General features: G+C 28.3%; 1 protein-coding gene across 2 annotated transcripts in view; it reads left to right on the top strand.

The window, feature by feature from the left end:
• The window catches only part of LOC118074059 (monocarboxylate transporter 4-like), a 51,915-nt gene extending 34,271 nt beyond the window's left edge, over positions 1-17,644 (top strand). For both annotated transcript variants that reach the window (XM_035094959.1, XM_035094958.1), the window contains exons 9-14: positions 5,264-5,432; positions 7,314-7,478; positions 12,987-13,269; positions 14,044-14,218; positions 14,884-15,090; positions 16,561-17,644. In XM_035094959.1, the coding sequence (XP_034950850.1) occupies positions 5,264-5,432; positions 7,314-7,478; positions 12,987-13,269; positions 14,044-14,218; positions 14,884-15,090; positions 16,561-17,021 (1,460 nt within the window). In that variant the 3' untranslated portion in view covers positions 17,022-17,644. The remainder of the gene's footprint in view (positions 1-5,263; positions 5,433-7,313; positions 7,479-12,986; positions 13,270-14,043; positions 14,219-14,883; positions 15,091-16,560) is intronic.
• The last annotated feature ends 2,561 nt before the right edge of the window (positions 17,645-20,205 follow it).

Raw genomic sequence — 20,205 nt, 5'->3', positions numbered from 1 at the left:
AAATACGAAGAATTTTTTAATTAAGTATTATTAAAAATGAATACAAAGAACATTATTCGTTGGAATTTAATTCTTTTTATCATTAATAGAAATTTGTAGTTTTGGATTTCTATAATTATTATTTTAAAAAAATATGTAATTTAATTATTACAGTCGTTGTAAAAAAAAAAACATCTAAACAATGGGAAAGAAGTATTGTAGTCTCAAGTCTGACAGCATTTGAATATTGCCAATAAGAAAGATGAGAAAAAAAATTCTTCCTAAATAGAATGTCAGGAAGCACACGACAAGAGTGCAATCTGCCTTATGACACCCTCCAGCATCGGTGTTATATATATATATATATATATATATATATATATATATATATGAAGTGAGAAGCGCGATATGAACGACGGAAGTATTTATTATGCAGTTGGTCTAATGACAGAGACAAGCATTGCACTAATTCTCGCCTGAGGTGACGCGAAAGCACTTCTGGATTGCATGGTGTCCTCAAAAGTCAGCTGTGAACAAACTACTGATGCTAAAATGATGTGAAGTGGATGACTAGAAACGTTTCTCTCTCGAATTTCCATTGTTATTCCATGCGAATCTCCAAGTGATACATGACGAGAACTATTGCTCTTGATGGCTTTGTCTAATGAGGTTTGTTTTGTGGTATATATTAATTAGTCATGATGCATTGAATGATTGACTAACTCAGTACAATTATTTGTTCTACATAGATATAATATAAATCATCTATAACTTTACAATATTGAATAAATTTAAATTATATCACATTTAATTACCGGAACATAATTAAATGAATCTAGCTAAATTATTGATTAGATTATTAGATGAATTTAATTTCATCACTTTTTGCATCATCTAAAATTGAACTTTCAATTCATAGGCTCTAAATTAATTAACAACCATTTACATAATCATATTAAAGTTTTTCCAATTAATTATATTTTAAAGTTCTTAGTTAACTTATGTACCGCAGCGATAGATCATTATCAAGTTAGCTTCTTTCATTTAATTAATTAATTTATCACAGTAATTCAACAGATAAATACATAAGAATGAAAACTGAATTTGAATTATAAATTATTTCACTAAGTTAATATTAGTCATATTTTATAAAAATTATTTGTTGACTGAAATATATGCATCACATTATAGTGAAAATTTTCTTCTTGACTCGACACATCATGATAACTTATAGCTCTTATATATCAATTAACACGAATAATGTTACAAAGAACATGGCTTATTCTTCCTTCTAATGAGAAACTATAAATATTCATTCATTTCTTATTACAAAAAATTAAAAGCCATCCTTCAAAGTCTTTTAAAATCTAGTTAATAATTTGGATGGAGAATTCGAAAGAAGAGAAATGATAAGAAAAAGTGAGCTTATTAAAGAGTGAGATAAGCATCAATTTATTTTCTGTAGAAAATCGAAAGACATTTTTTGTATCGAGAAAATTTTGTTCTCATTATTTCACGGATTTTCTGAGGATTTAGATCTCACACAAAGTAAAGTAGATAACAAATAGGAATGAGAGTGTGCTTGATAACAATAAGTCAAGGAAAGGTCAAAGCTTTGGAGATCCATCAAGTGATATATAAACGCATGACCTGATGTTCTTGACCAGTGCTACCGGTTGCTCTTAAAAGAATCCGGAAGATGAAGAAAAAGAAAATAAAAAAGAATAAAGTAAAAAGACTGGAAGTAAAAGACACGTAAGAGTGAAAGGTTCTTGCTTTTATATCATCCAAATACCATACAATGAACTATTGAAGATAAATTAACTCTTTATAATCAATTAACTCGCATGAATAATCCTGAAGGTCAAAGTTTCAAGGGTAGATTTATATGTACATATAATAAAAGGCTGCATTGATAAATGCGGAACCTGCGTATATATTTATCATTACGTCATAAATGACGCCAATGTCATGGATGAGCTATAAATAAAATAATCTCGATAATTATATTTATATGTGAGAGACCACACACGAGTTTTATTGATAAAAATTGATTAATAAAGCCATTATATTTCCCGTCACACTACCGTCATTTATTTTCGTGTATTTATATCCTTCTTACTCGTTGAACTTTTCAGGAAGGTGGATAAATAGAGAAAATCGGAGGATATCGAGTCAAAGTAACGTAAAGAAAATACTTTGTCAAAGAACACAAAGCAATGGATGTATCTCACACCAACTTTCTCACTTTTATTTTTTTTACTTCTCTCTTTCAACACTTTTATTATCTTTTCCAATTTATCAACGACCGCTCGCTTCTCATTCTTAGCGCTATACTTATAGCATTGACATTTTTATATTAATAAAAAAAAAGCTTGAAAAAATATAACAAAGCTTGAAACTATAGCATTTAGTAGATAATCTCGGTATTGAATCAGACGGTAAAATATACGGCGAGCACTAATAGATTTTAGAAATAAAGTAATAAGTATTTTTCAGTAGTATATATCAAGCATAAATCAGACATTATATTCTCTCTGGGAAAATGATTTTTATAAAAGTGCCTGTGGCTATTGTATTAATGCAATAATAATATGAATAAATAATAAATATTTGTTCTCTTTTGTAAATTATAATGATGAAAAAAATGATCCATTTATTTTGGAAAGAAATAATGAACGTTGATATTTGGTATTTAGTTGATCCTGTCTTTGTTGCTTCTCTAGATTTCAATTTCTATGATAATAAATTGGAAATCTTGATCATTAAGACAAGACATATAAATTTATAGTAGATGGAAATTTATCTCATAAAGGACTTGGCTGATTTTAATGAGCTCAGTGTTGATTTATACAGAATACACAAAAGATGCGTTCAAAGATCTTAGAATTATATATTCATAAAAGGTAAATAGACACTTCTATAGTCTTTCCCTTCATCTCGATGGCTTCTCTTCAAATACATCGTCAATGAATTTATAAATATTAATCGATTAATTACTACCACACGAAAGAAAATAAACAGTGAAGCTTTTATATTTTACCTTTATCACTGACTCCATGATAAATACAACTTAGAGGCTATCTGATTTTTTTATTTGATGAAAAAAAATTATCTTAAATCTGCAAGTAAATAATGAATAGTTTTCAAATGAAATAAATCTCTTTATTCCATACAATTTGATGGATAATAAAAATTTCTTTTTAATGTAGTAGTGTATTAAAATACCTTTAGTACCTTGAGAATTTTATTCTTTGGTGAAGATGGCAACAAGTGTCTCTCAACATTTAAAACTAAGGAATCTCTCTAGTGTTCAGCCTTGACTCAATAAACCCTCATCTAGAGAATCTAGTCCAACTGAATAAGAGTTAGAGAATTGAACGAGAGTCTCTAGTTTAATGCATTGAAAATAGCAGCTTCAAAACATTGGCATTTATTTTTCAACAGTATTTTTCCGATCTATTCTACCTGTTGAAATATATTGGCGTGGGGAAATCTCATCTTTTCAAGTTAGAATACAGCCAGGCGAGGTTGATAAATATTCATGACCACTTCTTCACTTCCTATATACTAGCTCTTGTCATTGATTTTCTACTTAAATAATATATTACGCTAACATGTTTGCTTTAATTATGTAAAATATATTTTTTGTCCAAAGTATATAATGCGGATTACTTGCATATTTACATCAATAAACCTGCTGACCACCTATCACGTCCAGCAGCGCGAAAACTTATTTTTTGCGGGTCACTTGGAATTCAGTTTTTGTTGTATCCAACCGAGAGCCAAAATTCGATAATTTGTGGCTTACCACAAATAATCGGTAATTTTGACTTGAAATTCTGCAGGTTTTTCATATTGAGTCTAAAAAACAAATGACCTAAACTTTGAATTTTAACCGATTCTCGATATTCTTTTTATTCATCCGGAGAATTTGTTCCACTGACTACTGGAATATATTTAACAGACGAGATGTTTCCTGATCAGTAAATAAATGAGTCGCCATTTTAATTAAAAGTTATCAACTTGAATACTCTTGTAAATTAAATAAAACAATCAACATGTGAATTGTTGATAGCGATCATAAAATATTCGATCACAGAATCACAAAAATTTTCTGTTGGATTTTATTTCTTTATTACGAATAAATATATCTGATAATTTTATTTGAATATTATTCATGTAAATATTTTTCCAATAGGGATTTTAATTTTTTTTTAATTTTTATCACTCGATCAAGCTGTAATTGTGTCTATGGAAATATACGGTCATTGCATTTTCATGTTGCAATAAAGCAGAAAAACACTGACATATATTGTTTAGATAAAATGCTCAATTTTCATTTGTTTGATTTCTTGTTGATTAAAATCATAAAAATTTTTTTCCAAATGATTCTGGACTGATAATAGTTAATAGAAAAAGTCTCATTTTAAATCAAATTTATTAGAGTGTAAAATATCCTTCTCAATAGATTGAGACATAATTTTACTATTTGTAAATGATAAGCGATTTATCTGCAAATCTGTATTTATTGAATCAGAAAATTTGTGACAGTAACAATTCCGTTCAGACCAGTTAACTCTGTAGTGCTGCATCCAACAGATTACAAGTTGAAACTACTAGTGGAATGAATATCCAATACAATATCTAACGCAGATCTAGATGCTCTTGAGTTCTGAATAGTCCTTAAACTCTTATTGTATTTGAAAAACAATTTATATTTTAATAAAAACTAAATTTGCATTTCATAAACAACTATTTCTTCAAGAAATTCAGAATTATAATTTGTTCATTAATATTCATTCATGAAATTATAAACAAACTTTTTTGTTATGTTTACATTTGATTGTTTCCAGTTTAAAAGCAACTAAAATAGATCAACTGATTGGGATAATAATTCAATCAATCTTAACTCATAAATCTCAACAATTCAATGGATATTCATCAAAATCAATTATAATTAGAAAGTTACCTAGACAGAATGAAAAGAGTGATTATGAATGGAGTCAAATTTTGCATTAATATGATTAAAATTATAATTAGAATGTTGGTTAAAATTAATTATTGTAGACTTATTGGCTTTCATTTAATATCCTAAATGATAAATGGTGAATAACTCAAATTGGAAAGTCAAAATTATAATTGTCCAAATGACTCTTGACCTGTTCATGATAACAGTTGTTCATCATATGTATATAGAAAAAAAAGTAACAAAAATTATTGAAATATTTGACAATTTAATGATTGTGTTACGGTTGAATAACTGATTTGAATCGATTTTTAGCATGGGTTGGTGCATTGAGCGCAGCTGTATCACGAGGCTCAGCACCGCTGGTTGTTGGTGCTTGTCGTCGAGGAAGTACAAGGCTTACTGCCGTCATTGGTGGCTTTGTTCTGGCTCTAGCATCTCTCTTTACTTCTTTTGCTCTTCAGATGCATCAAGTGCTACTCAGGTATGCAGGGATTTTAATAACGATGAGATTAGTAGGTCTAAAGATAGATGGATTAGATATAGCAAGAGGACTTTTCAACTTCCTACCCTTTATCGAATACGATGTCACAGCATTCTCCAAACGACTTACTTCAGCTATTAAACTTAAATTTATTTAATCAGTAAATTGTTCTGGAGAGCTGAAAAAAATTACTTTTTTTCGTTTATTGAATTTTACAATTTTTCAATCACTTTGACAAGATCTTTTTTTTGGAGTACAATAGTGTGGTCTTTGTAATAAAACTAATTCGATTTCGATTACATTTTCCAATTCACTTGGATTTTATTCAATTGCTGGAGTAAAATTTATTTTACCAGGAAATATTTTAAAATTGATGTAAAAAACATTTGCTTGGTGATCTAAATCTATTTATCTGAAAATAATTATTTCAAAAATATATGCTAATTGTTATCAAATTTCAATAACCACATTTTATATTCAAAAATCAATTTGGGATTATTAGATTCAATTGTAATAGCATTTTACATTGTTGAAAAAAAAATTCTCTAAAATGAAGTTGAGTCTTGTCAGGTATTTAATGGGATTAAGAATATTTTTTAAAAATTGAATATATTTTTAATATAGCCTTCGTGTGAAGTTTTAAAAATATCTTCTATATCGGTTTTGGCTATATTTTTTATAAAAATAATATTAAACTGCAATATTGGCAACGTTTCAAGAATTTTAGCTTCCCTTTTTCAATCTACATATCTTACTATATAATATACAAATTAATCTCTATGATATTAGACATTAATATGCATGAGATAATTTCTGTTTTGTCATCTATTTTTTAAATAATTAATCTCCACATTGCATAATTAGATTACACTATAATTTATTAGAATTAAATGAAGTAGTTTTCATTCTTTAACTATGTCATTCTCAACAATGTCATCATTTATTTTATGCATAAATTTCATTGTGAACACTTTAACTTTCAAGTATTTATAGCATACATGAGATGTATCACGTTTTTTACATCATAAATGAATTATTAAACATCATTAATCAACGAAAGCTTTTATTTTAAACATAATAATATTTTAAAAACGTTGCTAATATTGGAGAACTTGATGGATTTTATTGGTTAAGGATATCCATTAATTATGGTGAAAAATTATTCTTTTAGAATTTTTCAGTCATGGTGAAAGCTTGGACATTCAAAAATTTTAAAATACCAACGAGAAAATATATAATGCATTTGGAAAAAATGGTAAAAAATGACTTGACTTGTATAACAAGCATATCAGACAATTTACAAATGCATTTGTAAAGAATTTCAAGTCAAAAAATTCAAAGAATTCTTTCCTGAACACAAGATCTTATTTAAAAAATTCTTAAGAAATTCTTTAGCAAATTGAACATGAATAATAATTGATATTACTTTACTATCACAATTGTTTCGTTGTCCAATGTTGTCAGAGCTTTCAACTTGAATTGAAGTTCTACTTCAATCTTCTAAATTTACTTATAATCTTTGATGTACATTCATTTATTGACTCATTCATTATCAAAGCAAATGTTTTTCACTCTGTTTGAAATTTCTGAGTAAACGAATCGTCACAGAAGCTTTTGAAAGAACCTTTTAGAATCATCAGAAAATTGATTATAAAATAAATGAATTATTTCTTTATAAAATTGAATTTTCTTTGTAATCAATTAAACTAAAAATAGTTCAATATCGATTGCAGAACAACCGTGTTATATGTCACATTATTTCTGGTTGTCAATACAAGAAAAGGAGAAATAAACAACTTTGTTAAAAATACAACAAGTTCAATCCCCTTTCTTGTTATGTTGTCGTAAACTCATGCTATTTACTTTTACAAAATGCAACAGTTACGGTTTGGTGTTGGGCGCCGGTGCGGGACTTGTGAAGGAAACTGCCAGCTTGGTGTTGGGCCATTACTTTAAGAAACGACGCGAGTTCGTGGAAATGGTAGTGCAAGCTGGCACTGGTGTTGGGATAGCGCTTTTTAGCGTTCTCTACAAGGAAGCTGTTGGGTAAGTTACTATACTTGTCACTTCCTTCGCCCTTATCTTACTTCTCTGTCAGAGTTTTTCAATTTATTTATCTTCTTTCGATACAATGAAATTTTAATTAAAATATTATCTTTATTCAGCTCTACCAGTATCTCTTCTTATTGTTTCTATTATCATGCTATTAAGTTAAATAAAGTTTTAATCAATTTTTTATTAATTAAATATGTGGAATACTTTATTAGAATACATATATTTTCAGTTAATATCTGTTTATTTTCTTTATTGGTCCAATTTAATGCTCATTGTTTCAATAAATATTTATTTATGCTAATTCTTGTGAAGCTTATTTAATCTTTAAAGTAGGATTACATGATTTAAATTAATTATTGAATAAATTTAACACAACTGACATTTTTTATGATTTCACCAAATTCTTCAACTATTGATTGCATATTATTGGAACATTTTTATTATTTTCAATTGCAGAAATAAATGAGAGAAAAATTTTTTTCATGGATTTGTTACTCACAATGTAGTTTAAATTACAATTTTTTATTGTTATGCAAACTCGACGAAGTTGAACAACTGTTATATTTCAGTGCCATGCCTACTAAAAAAATTTTTTAATCGTCGTTAATTTTTCATTCGGATTTCATACAATAGTAACAATCACTTTGATTTATTGAATAATTTATATGACATCAACTGTCAAAAAAATTTTTTCGTTATACGTTTTTTGTCAGATTTTCTATAAAAAACTATTTCAAAGCCCTATAATCAATGAAAATGACCTAGTTCTAGAAACAATTTGAGTTTTGATAAAGTAAGATGGTTATTAAGTTAATACTTTAAGTACTAAAGTCTCATTAGATAAAAAATCTTGATAATAATGTAAAATCAGAATTGAAATGAATAGCATAGAATGAGATTTGCTAGAGGCACGTTGGAAAAAAATCATGATTGTCGTATCTTATAATTAAAAAAAATGAAACCGCCTGTGAAAGCTGACATTTGTAGGACAAATTAGTCAGAATTGTTTTTCTCCCTCTTTTTTTTTTTATTTTGCAGTTCTCACATTTCATTTAAATGAAAAATTCTTCTTGAATGTAATTAAATTATTTCCATGGGAAATGAATAAATTTTTTGAAATTAAATTATAAAGTAAATAAAAAAAATAAATGAAAAAAAAGGAAAAATACCAGCCGAAATCCCTGACAGCAACGAAATGCTTGACAGCTAGTTTATATAAAGTTTTTTTTCTCATGTAGTGACACACAATTGTAGTTTACGCCCTTGCTACATCGCTTATTTATGGCACAGTAAAACGTGATTCGTGAAACATTTTAATCTCGCTTGACACATTCTGGTATGGGGTTACCACGAAATCGAACGATAGACTCACTTAATATTCCATAAACGTGATATGTTTGTTAGTTAATGACTAGACAATTCTTTTCATGAATAAAAGACCAAACTTTGCAATTCAAATTTTCTTTGGTAAGAATAAATTGTTTGGTCCAAAATGATATTTTCAAATAAATTCTTCAATTTTAATCATCTCTGAATGTAATGAAGTGAAACTTCTTTCACCACAGCAGTACGAGTCCATTCATTTTTTTTTTTTTACCTTCTGAAACAAGTTGATAGATGGGCAGATCATGCATAACAGTTTTTCATCCATGTTGGCTAGTAATAGACACGAGACATCAATTATTCAGGAAAATCATTTTTACAGATTCACAATAAAAAAGTTCTTGGTAATTTCATCTTCTCGTTGTTTAGAATTTATTCATGTGCAACAGATGAAGATTTATGTTCTTTGATTATATGATTATTTTAATGGATTACTCTAAGAGGATTTGGGATCTAATCTGCAGAAATGTATCTCATTATTATTGATCTAGAAATAGATGTTACTTCCTTTATAACAAAGATTAAACTAATTAATTGTTACTTAAATAAGAAAAATAATAATTAATCTCAAAGATTTAATGAAAAAGATTAGATGCTTACCAAGTACATGTAATAAATCAATTCTTATCCTTAGTTAAGGTGTAGCAATTGCACAATAATTGAATAATATTTTAGTGTAGATTCTTTTGAGTGTAACTTTGTGGTTAAATACTGGTATCAAAAGATGTAAAGTCTTTTGACAGAGAGCTGAATTTCGTCAACTCACCCCGAGGTGATACTCCAACTAGAGAAGTATGATAATTACTATAGAGAGTTGGTGTTCTGCTGAAACCAACTGATACAGCTCTAGATTTTGTACATCCTTCTTGAGCTGTTTGGCTACTTGTGGAATAGTAATAATTATGAAACAAAGTTGCTCTTCTGGTAAAACCATTCGATGTAATACTAGGTTTCATGTGTCCTTTTCTGAATCGTGTTACGTCCAACTTGAAACATTCTAGAAATAACCTTTGTGAATACCTGAAAACTGAACCGAGTTCAGGTTCATGGTTGAAGCATATTTACTATTCTTGGAATACTTTGGTATTGGTACAAAAGTATTGAAAATCGAGAGCTAAGTTTAGCTGAAAGTAGAACATGTAAATAAATAATTGGAAGAAAAATTTATTTGTTGACTCAGTGTAGAGAAATAAATAAATCAGAAAATTCCAATTTAATTGAAATGTCACTGTTTTGACAAATTCGAGCAAAAAAGCATAAGTTCTTTCTGATGAGTTGGATGATTTATCATTTCTTTATACCATTTTTTTATTTTTAATATTCCTTGAAAAAAAAATATCAAACAATGATAGTTGTAATAATATTCATACAATAGGGAATACATAAAAGTTAGATAAGTAATTAAATTCTTGAATTATATTCAACTTGTTAACAATAATTGAACTAATTTCATCAATTTGAATCTAGGAGAATAATGTATTTTCTTTTTAATCTAACAAATTTCGTTATCAAGTGCAACTTAATAAAATAATGAAGAGGATCAGTCAAGCAGAAAAATACTAGATTAAAAAAGTTAGCACAAGCAAAGAATTTTTGTTCTACAATATCATTAATGTTCCTCAACTTTTTAGAGTTTTGTAGCTTGATCCGTACTAAAAGCACCGGTGATTAAAAGTCTTTGGTGATTGGACACTTAGATTCTGCTGATTAATTGATATTTTTTGAAGATAAAAAGAACAAATTTATTTTAAACAATTATTGTCGTATTTATTGCACAATGAATATAAAAGATAATTTTTTGAAACAATCTCTTATATAAACTCTAAAAAATGTTGTTTAACTTGACGACTTATCACCAACTGATTTGAATAAATTTGTGTTGAAAAGTTGTCTACAAAACATTCATAAATATTAGTATTTCTTTCCAGACTTTGTGAAGAACATCGAGAAATAGTGTGAATTTTCTCAGTTTTAGTTGAAAGTAAAAAATTGAACTGAATAAATATGCACATACATTAGAGATATATAAATGTAAATTTAAAGATGGTATTTATTATTTACCACTTGAGGTAGTTTTAGATGTTGACTTACCCAAAAATTAAATGATCAAAATGGCAAATATACCACTTAGAAGTATTGTTGAATGGGAAGAGATTAAATTACACTTCACACACACACACTCAATTTAAACTCCTGAAATAACAAAGAGGTTTAAAAACCTGTCTCCTTAGTGAGCTTGATCCTTTAATCATCTCTCTTCCATCCTACCTATTCATTTTAACCAAAAGCTCATATTGGCTCAGTAAATTTCTGCTTTAAATGAGGTCTTAACTTCATTTACGTTTCTAATTCGAACGTTAATGTGTTCATGGACTGAATTTATCTATAACATTCGATGCAGTCATTTTCCAGACGGATTCTGAAATTTGACTCTAGGCAGACAAAGTAATTCATCAAACCGACTGCAAAAAAAAAGAAAAAATAGTTTTATATTCAGAATAAGCCAAACATATGCTGAGTTTTCCTGAGATTGAAGTAAAATGTGTTGCTCTTTGACTTTTTTTTTATATTCACTGTTTTGAAATCCACGAAAATTGAAACGAACGTGAGCTGCAGTAGAAAAGGCTTCAATGGTCAGACGTAGTACAACACACCACATCGTGTCGCGAATGTTATACTTATAGGTAAAGAACAAATACATGTAGGAAAAAGTCACTACTGAAAACCACCCACGCAAAAGCACTCGTGTGCACATCAACTCCAACCTCACCTCAAACTACCAGGCGTTCTTTCCAACCGCCCACACTTTTTTTTGCTACGAAAAAAGCTCTTACTCCACCAACAACAGATAGTTTTTCTCTTCTATTTTGCGGTTAAACGCTTATACATTCCCTGAAAACTTTTGATTGATGGAAATGAACTTTTTTCATCATAGCCAATCTAAACATACTCGAGAAGACGAAATTAAAAAAAGTACGTTTAATAAAAAAAACATTTTAACATCTTCATTATTACTCAATTGCTGTTGACATATTTATTTCAACAATCAATATATTATATTTAGATATTCAAATTTATTATTTTAAATTGTAGACATCAAATGTTTTAAGCTTCATTAATTAAGTTATAAATATGCTGGTATATATTTAATTTCTTATCTTTCAAATGGATTTTGTGTCTCAACACAAGGGGAAATCCATCAAAATATGTATACTGAAAGCATAATAATTATCTAAAATGTTGCGAAAATATTTTCTATCATCATTCAGTGTCAGATGGTAATGTATGAACCATGGTGTGCTAGGGAGTGTAGTTTGTTTCAAAGATTGAAAAGGTGAACTTGAAACCTTTTTTTATTTTATAATTAATGCACATGTTTACCTGTTTAAAATTCATAAAGCTAGTAATCAATACATATCTCTTATTCATGAAATAAAAGATTACAACTGTATCTCTATAACTGAGTAATTACAGCCTTTTATTGAAAATGGTGAATGATGAATAATCATCGAATTGATAATATTTCATACCAATTATTGAAATGAAATAAAATACAATAATAATTATTTTCATGAAATACAAAAAGTATAGGATCTGTAATGGCATTAATTATTTCACTTTTCAGTGCTTAATTAAAATATTTTCAACAAACTATTTCATACTTTTCATAAAATTTTCCAAGCGTTTCTATCTTTACAGAATAGCTTCAAACTCTTGAGCTGGAACAGAAAGAATAAGAAAACTTTTAGAATACTACATCTCTCGATTATTGCTTTGATTTACATATTTAAAAAAGAATTTCTAATAAAAAGAGATTATTAATTTTAGGAAACTCTGGATATATTATTCATACTCAATTTCTGATGATGTTAATCAAGAATGATAATTTTTATTTAACACCAATATCAACACAAATATGATGAAGTTCAGTTACAGAATGATAAAATAGCTCCATTGATGAAAATATAATCTACATTAAATGAGATAAAATGAAGTATCATAAAACCCATTTGCATTGATAAAGATTATCAATCTGATGATGAATATTGATAGTTTACTTGGAAATAAAAAATTGAAACATGAATTTATTTTAAAAATTGTCAATATTAATTTCAGAAAACTTGGCTGGAAGTTGGGACTTCAAACTATCACGGGTGCACTATCCTTAGCTTTTTTTCTCGGACTCATCTACAGGAGTGCATCGCTATATCACCCACAACGTAGAGCTATACTACATCTGAAAAGTCAACGTCCTAAAGTAAAGGAAAAACATGCGAATTCCAACTCACCACGGCAGCCTTTGGTAGATCTCAGTCCACTTGGAAGCAGGCCTGTCAGAATGTTGATGCTTGCTGCTGGAGCTGCTGCTTTTGGTCTTTATACACCAGCTTTTTATATTGTAAGTATTTATTAAAATGATAATCTAAATTAGATTTATTTTTAATTTATTAAATTTACTAAAGCTTTTAACCAATTAATTATTTTTGCTCTTCGACATGTTGTTTTTCAAATGCTAAATGACTATTTAAAATTTACAAAAACGTCTGATCAATAATGCAGAAGATATTGAAATGAAATATGGAAATTCAGAATTAAAATAACAAAGATAAAAAAAATTTCAGGCCTTTCTCTCGAGGGGCGTACATATAAAATTTTTCATATTTCGAGTTTTTATTTATTGATCAAGTTAATTAGTGGCCATTTTTTATATTAATCTAATTAGAGAGGTTCTAGCTATATTCCCATGATACGCTCAACTTGATGAACGTCCTCTTGGGTTTATAGATCATAACTTAACCAGTCGAACTTTCGTATTGTATGCGCTATATAGCTATAAACTTGATGGTCCATTAGAAACCCTATGTAATTGAGGGCATACTGCTACCCAGTAATATAATTCTATTTACAACATCTATTATTTGTTTATTGCTTTCTTCTCTACATTAATTATCTAGAATCGTGATTTAATGGTTCATTTAGTTTGTAATAGTTTGTTTTTAGCAGATTAAATTTTTTCGAAAATTAAAAAGCAGTAATAAATTTCATCACAATTAGCTAATCCATCATCATTTAAAAATTGATAGTCATTTTTACATATTATAAAAAATTGTAGACATTTATTATAGTTAAAAATTGGAAAAAAGAATTAATTAACTGTTATGATGATTTGCAGGTAGTTCAAGGACATCAGGATAAATTGCAACAAAACGAACTAGTACTTCTGCAAACCTGTTTGGGCCTCGCAGCAGCTTTAGGTTGCGCCGCTTGGGGAGTAGTAACAGCTCGACCCTCAGCTCAATGTCTCGTGTCACGACAATATCTCTGCCAAGCAGCTCTCCTCGGTGTTGGTTAGTACATACACGATCCAGTGTTGTAATCTCACCCTGTAAAGGAGATGACAAACACAGTAAATGGAAAATCAGGTCTTTTTCTCCACGGAATTTCCTGGATTAGTTCAGGGGCAAGTTTCTAAGTGACTTTTTGTACGCTGTGACTCTTGGAATCCGATTGTGACACTCGTACACATGATATAAGATCGCCAGGAAGACAACGATTCTCTTTGTAAAAACAATAGAGATAGAAGGATAAAGGACACTTGAGAGCGGCAAACTAAACAAACAGCTTGACGTATTTTTCTTTTTCTTCGTTTTCCCTAGAGAATGCATTATCCTCCTTGAGATTAACGGACCCTAGAAAAGCAAGTAAAGAGATGAAGTTTGTCGACATTTGAGCCAGCTACTGGTATTCAGGATGAAAATTCGGATTGTTGGAGGAAGAGATTTGTAATTTCCTGCTCTAAATACAGAAACGGAGATGATGCATTTAGCTTTTACTGTAAATCGTGAAAACAACGTCAGATGGAATGAATAAAAGAATAAAAACAAAAGATTTATTACAACAACAATTTAACTTCTCACTAAATAAATTCAATATCAAACTGCTTTAATTAACCCTCTTCACTTTTTATTTGCATCAAAAAAAGTAACAACACTTTTTCTCTTCAATTTTGCAGCAGTAGCTCAAACAGCACTTGGAAGCGTGGAGGATTACCATGGACTGGTATTGGCATCTGCCCTCTATGGAGCATCGCTTGGTGGTGCACTTTATTCCTTGAAAATGCTAGCTTTAGAACGTCTCCGAACACGTCATTTCGCGCGTGCTTGGGCGCTTGTTCAAGCTGCTGAAGCTTTACCTATTTTACTTGGAGTTCCTCTAACAGGTAAATAAAAATAAAATATTCACAAAAAATATGAAAGAAAAATATTTACAGTAAAAATTATAATTTGTAAATAAATGGATAAAAATAAGATTAAAAACAAACTTGATTGAATATTCTTTGAATTATCTTCAAAGTAAATAGCCAAGCCAACATCTACTCTTATTAGAAATTGAAATTGATGCATAAAAATATCAAAACATATTTCATATTCAAATAAAATATAGAAAGATATCTAGAAGAAATTTTTAAGATTATTAACATATTTTAGATTTATTTTATACTGACTTTAATTACATATTACAAAAATATCTTGAAATGTTCTTTCATAACAAGAACATTTTTAATTGGATAACTTGGATCGTATTCGAAGCTTTTATAGGAAACATAAAATTAGATCTGAAAATAATAAAAAAAGGTGATAAAAGAAGTTAAAAATCTACTTGCTGATAAATTAATTGTTTTTTCGCTCCAATTACCTCTGTTATTACCTACTCCACGTTTTTTTCTCTTAGATACACAAGTTTTGATTTGTTTTCTGATTTTTTCACTTCTTTTTCCTTAAGACTGTACATAGACTAGTAGTAAAACACCCAGAGGAAAATAATTAGACGTCTACTGTGTATATAACACTAAAAAAGTTCATTTAAATGAAGATAACTACAGTATACATACATTTTATCAAGTGATTAACTACTTTCTTCCAACGGACTTTTTTTTGCTCAAAAGACTGAATTAATCGCAACAAGTCCAGTAATGCTACAGGGATCACACTGGCTTTGCGTGACCAATACTTTGCGGTCAAGTCTTCGGTTTTGCTTGTGCCAACAGTAATTGTTAATTCATTAGAAAAAACTTTGTAAGTCATTAACTTGTCAGATAAAAAATATTGTACTCCTACGACTTTTGATTTAAGACCACGTTTTGGCTTTTAACTTGGAATTTGTAGAAGATAAGTAGATTCTTTTTTCATACTTTTGGATGAGAGTTTTCCCATTAATTCGATATCTTATACAAGTTTCTAGTCTATTATTTTACTGACATTTTAATTCATAAAAAGTTACTATAGAAATTTACTGGAGATTTTGATTTCTTTTTAATTACAAAAATTAATGAAATAACATTAAGGGTGATATCAGTGTAGTTCAAAAACCTACCTAAAAAACTTTAGCATAGTTTTTTCATCTCATTTATTTATAACTTGCTGTTGAAATGTAAATAATTGTTATAATAAATACACGTACTTGGTAAAAAAAAACTCAAGACTAGTCGAAAGCGCGCGAAAGTATACAGACAATTGTTTTCTTTTCATTAATTGTAGTTACGATCTCTCTAATTAAATAGTTACTTGGTTGAAAACGACAGAAAAAACAATGGAACAAGTTAATCAACTAAATAATTTAATTAAGAATCGATTGCTTTTACTATTTCTTTCTTATTATTTGATTTCATCTTTTTTGTATTTTTTTCCAGGTTACATGAATGAAAGTGCTCCACGAATTGGTTATTACGCTTGCACTCTTAGTTCCTTGTGTGGTGCTGCCTTACTGTTTTTGGTTGGCTGGGGAAGACAACCATCATCACCAATATTACGAGGATCACAGTTGTCACATTTGAGCCAACCGTTTCCCACACCTTGTCACTGTCCGCCACCACCAAGAATGAGATTACCAAAGTCTCAGTCATTACACACACCTCTAGATGCTGAGCAAGATGTTCGACCTCATCAACATCATCAACATCTTCCTGAACCAACAGAGCGTGTTTGCCCTCATTCAATGGAACACTACTGCCATTCTGGGCCTTACCACACCACTCTAAGATCCAGCAAAAGTGTTCCTGAGGGTCTAAGCTATCAAGAAGGAACATATAGACCAAGACCAAGACGTTATCGTGATGTAACTGTCATCGAACAAATTACTACGAGTGTTTAAAGCACCCATTTAAGTATTTATATGAAACGATTAGCCCTCTGAGACATAGGAGGACTTTAACTATCTCACTGTGCTAGCTATTTGATACTTGAATTCATTATTAAATAGCTCCCAACTGGTTTAAATACTACAATTGATTCGGTAAATGTTTCAAGAGAACAATTCAGGTACAAATAATTCAATTTAATGGGTAAACTATTTTTTTTTTTAATTATTAACAAGTTGTAGACGAATTGTTTTCTTGAAATTGAATAAATATACATTCCTACTAGATTTCATTATTCATTGCATCACGTACTTTTATACAAAATTAAGGAGTATGATAAATTTTTATTAATACTTGTAGGCATTATCACTAGTAGAAGCCACAAATTTTATATAAATGAGTTAAAAGATAACATTCATATTTTAGAGGATTAAAATGGTGGCTACTCAGTCCTAGAATATCGGACCATTTCTTTCTCGTTCAACGAATTTGTCACAAAAAGACAGATAATGAAGGTATTAAAAAAAAGTGTGTATGATAATATAAATACAAAAAAATTATAGAAAATTTAAATTTAAAAATGATAGGACAAACAAAATTATCTGAATAATATTCTTTGTTATTAAAAAAAAAAAATATCATGTTAGATAGATATGAAAGTTGTATAAAAAAAAAAGAATAAATTTAGAAAACTAAATAGACTTAATTTTAACCGTAGTTCAAATTGTATTTAAATAGTTAATAAAACATTTTAAATACTCATGTGTTCACTGGATGAACAAAGCCGTACGATTTCCCTAAACCAGAGAAAATAAATTAAATACTAAATATTAAATTTTTTCGTTAAAAAGATCTGATGAAAAAATTCTTTCAATAATAGCATCAATTACGAATTCTATTGAAAGAAAATTTAAATCCAAGATCCATGAATTAAGTTTTTATTAGCGAATTAATAGAAAAAACGTTGTACTTATTTAAAATCTATCATTGATACTGCTATATACTCTATTAGAAATATATATATATATAATAATAGTATATTGATAATTGTAAGTAATATTAAATACTACAATTTGTCACTGGATTTCTGTTCGACATTCAAGAATGAAAGAATGAATCAAACTTTATGAAAAATCGCTTAATTAATTAGATTTATAAACAAATTGTAGTTGAATTTATGAAAAATTATATATCGAAAATCAATATAATTAATAATATTAACTTTTCTTAAAGTAGATGAATAATCAGATCTCAACACAAAAATGTTGATAATAAATGAAAATTTTATTTAATTTGCTCTATTAAATAATTAGAATAAATAAATAAAAACGAAGCTGGTCTTCGATATTCTTTAGAGATTTAAAGAGGAAAAAATTGCATAAGTATAAAAAAATAATCAATCGAGTGTGACCAGAATTTCAATGTAATTAGTAATTCAATGAAAGTGGTTATAAAACAAAATCACGAGAAAAGAAAAGAGAAAGCGGATGAGAGGATACAATCTCGATGTTTGCCCAGACGCGTCAGTGAATCTTTTCAAAGCATTCAAAGTGACAATGGTTCAGAGTAAAACGTGCGAACCCCTCTCAGGGACATACTCAGGATCGTTATCGGGTGTTCTCCTTTCTCGTCGAGTCTTTTCTTAATCACGATAGAGACCATCATCATCATCTCTATCGTTTAGAAAAATTGCAATATCCGCCAAGTATTGTGGAATAATTGAAAATTTCACATATGTAATTATTGATTACTAGTTAATTGATAGTTATTATAATTAATAATTTAAAATCAAGTGCTGCAGAAGAAAATTTACACTCACAAGCGTCATAAATTGTAATTAAGGTTTGTAATCGATGAAATTTCAATAGAATAATTAACTTAAAGACGCATATATGGGATCAATCTAAGACAAAAATTAAACACTACTATTAATTCTTAATTAAATGTCAATTTTCACATGTGCTGTTAAAAATAGTTGTAAATTTACTATATTTTTAATGCAATATAAGAAAAATTAGATAAAAATTTCAAATTTCATTTGTATTTGGTAGTTCATTTTATCAACATTATATACCCATGTAATATTATTTTTTAAGAACGTATATTTTTCTGTTTGCTCATTTTCTAAATTTGAAATTATAAAGAAAATTTAAAATTTTCATAAAAGTATCAATTCACTACTTTTAAATATTGGTGGTATCAGCCACTGCTATAAATAAATTCATATTAAATGCCTATATTTTTCATTTCATAAATAATTAATTAAAATGTATGAAATAATTATTGTAATTTTTGCCATAAACTGTAAGTGTGAAAAAACAGTATACAAATTATTTTATGTTATTAAGATAAAGGATCTTAATAAAAAAGATCAATTTAAAGTAACTATCATGATGAAATTGCTTAATATTTTATTTGGAATTGTAAAGAGTTATAAATAAATAGAAAAAAAAATTAAATTCAAAGTCATATCGTAAATAATTTATAAGAGCAAAAAAATATGTGACCATTAATTGAATTTAGAACCAAAAAGTTTGTTTAATTTTATACATAAGCTTTTGTAAGCTCACTGTAAATTTATAAGATAAATTTTTAACAGTATATGCATTTAATTTGCCCTGTGAATAATAAATTTACTTGAAACATAATCGTAGCAGTAAATTATCAGGGTTACGTTTAGACTTACTCGAGTTCACTCCAGAAGAAGAATTTACATGAAAATAAGAGTGAAATTGATAAATGAGATGAAATTGTACTTCTATTGTATTTACAGTAAGCAGTATAAGAGTGAAATTAAAGGAAAAAAGATAGTAAGACATTTTTATAGTTGTTGATGAATACATACTTTAATGATTAAAGTCGGCAAGAAAACGTGGGAATTGTGGTGTGTTTTGTATTAATTTTATAATATATAATTATGATAATGTAATAATTGAAGATAAATTAAATGATTTATTAAGTCAATAAAGAGATAAATAACGTCAAAGTGCACAACGTGATTACCAATGATTGGAATTTTTTAATACTTTTCTTTAATAATCTCAATAGATTGAAGATAGTTAGAAAATGAATAAATAAATATTTAAATGCATCATTAAAAAAGGAAAAATATAAACAATTTTACGTATAAAAATTGTTTAAACGCATTTCTCTTTAACATTTAACAAAAAAAGTAGAATTACATTAGATCTTTTCGCT

The sequence above is a fragment of the Chelonus insularis genome, unplaced genomic scaffold (genome assembly GCF_013357705.1).
Source record: "Chelonus insularis isolate UGA/USDA-ARS -01 unplaced genomic scaffold, ASM1335770v1 contig_131_pilon, whole genome shotgun sequence".
Lineage (NCBI taxonomy): Eukaryota > Metazoa > Arthropoda > Insecta > Hymenoptera > Braconidae > Chelonus > Chelonus insularis.
Note: the sequence above shows the minus strand (reverse complement) of the source record. Positions and strands in the feature narration are given on the sequence as shown.